Source organism: Cebus imitator, unplaced genomic scaffold, assembly GCF_001604975.1.
Source record: "Cebus imitator isolate Cc_AM_T3 unplaced genomic scaffold, Cebus_imitator-1.0 Scaffold932, whole genome shotgun sequence".
Taxonomy (NCBI): Eukaryota; Metazoa; Chordata; class Mammalia; order Primates; family Cebidae; genus Cebus; species Cebus imitator.
In genome coordinates, this window is record NW_016108247.1 from 61653 (window position 1) to 63415 (window position 1763).

General features: G+C 35.1%; 1 protein-coding gene across 3 annotated transcripts in view; it reads left to right on the forward strand.

Moving 5' to 3' along the window:
- The window catches only part of LOC108298313 (phosphorylase b kinase regulatory subunit alpha, skeletal muscle isoform), a 108652-nt gene that overhangs the window by 11264 nt on the left and 95625 nt on the right, over positions 1-1763 (forward strand). For all 3 annotated transcript variants that reach the window (XM_017521007.2, XM_017521009.2, XM_037735723.1), the window contains exon 4: positions 633-801. In XM_017521007.2, the coding sequence (XP_017376496.1) occupies positions 633-801 (169 nt within the window). The remainder of the gene's footprint in view (positions 1-632; positions 802-1763) is intronic.

The window sequence follows — 1763 nt, forward strand, 5'->3', positions numbered from 1 at the left end:
GTTTCTGATAAGTCTTCCCAAAGAAGGCAATCAGAATATGCATCTATCTGTGAGCAGAAGGATGACTTTGAATAGAATGCTAGGCAGATTTGCCCTGAGCTGTTTCCAGCTTGAAGTGGCCCAAGATTTTTTCCTTTCACACTGTCATACTATTACTCCATCTCTCTGTCCCTCTCTCAGCAGCTTTTTTCATTACTCCTTCAAAATATATTCTCTTATTCTAATTTCCTTCGAAATTTCTACCTCAGTTTCAGGAACAAATGCATCTTGTCACACTCAGTTATCTTTTACTCAGCTGTTCTCACTCAAGCACTCTGAATCTCAGTTTATATCTACAGTGTGGCAAAGCAACCATATGAAGAGTGAACAAGAGGCAATGAATAGAAAAGAGCTATTTTTTACTATTTGATATTATTTTCTAATTAAATCACTGAATTGAAAAACAACAATAACAGACTTTCCAGTTGTACTAGTGTAGGGAAAAAGAGGTAACAGTGTATTTTAAATATTTACAATTGCCTGAAGATAATGTATCTTCACATTGCAATAATGTATGTTAGAGTACTACAGAAGTATGGCATATGGGTTGATTTTTCAGTATATCCTTCTTTTAATGTTGTTGTTCTTTTCAGGTGGATAAAGTAGAATCCTTCAAACATAGTCAGAGTACTAAGGATAGCCTCCATGCCAAGTACAACACCAAAACCTGTGCCACTGTAGTGGGTGATGATCAATGGGGACACCTGCAGTTGGATGCTACCTCTGTGTACCTGCTCTTCTTAGCCCAAATGACGGCCTCAGGTCAGTACAAGGAGAGAAGTGCTGGGAGACCCTGAGCATGGAGTCTGCAGTACTAATATTCTTTTAAATTGAGAACCAGTAAGTCTGGGGTAGATCTTCTTGAAACAGGTACTTTTTATTATTTTTTAACCCTCAGATATCATGAGATGGCAAAGAAGGGCTAGGGTTTATTGCTTGTTCTCATGCAGTACATTGACAATCCTGCTAATTAGTATAAATATAAATTAAATCATCTATGCTACCCTTTATGAATATATCATAAACAAGGCATCTGTCTATAGGCATCTAAATTGCATGAAGAAAATTAACTTAGGAATCAGAATCCAATTTTTTTATTATTGAATAATATATCCTTTTCAGATGATTCTCTTATTAACTTTGGATGCTTTACCTGAGAAAGGGAAGTGTAAGAAAAAACTTAATTTCCTTTTATTTCTCCTAAATTGGTGGGGAGGGAGCAATGTATCTAATTATACCTAGTTTAGAAAAATAATGAGACCTTTGCCAGAGTTTCCTAAATTAAGGTACTTTTCAAAATACCACATTTTTGACATTTAATTTCTTTATCTTCCAATCTGGTTATAGAGCTCCTTGGTACTAAGGGCATCCAGGGTAGGAATTCCTTCAAAATACTCTTCTTCTCCTTTTTTAATAGAAATAAATATTTGATGATAAACATTTCCTTTATTTCCTCTAGAACACACATCTCAGAAGCTGAATAGCCTTTTCTCAAAAGTATGAACTGGCTACCTAGATATGCCCTCCTTTTGTAGGGGAGGTTTCTCCCTGATTAAATATATTTTTAGGTGTAATTTGTTTAAATTAAATGACAGCTATGACTCCATTTCTAATATTATTTTAATGCCAACTCTGGAGTTCTGTCTGCAAAGCAACAATGTCTGAATATTTCTTATGGTTTTTCATTTTGAGCCCAGAATGGAAGCAGAAATGTATCAAAGAGG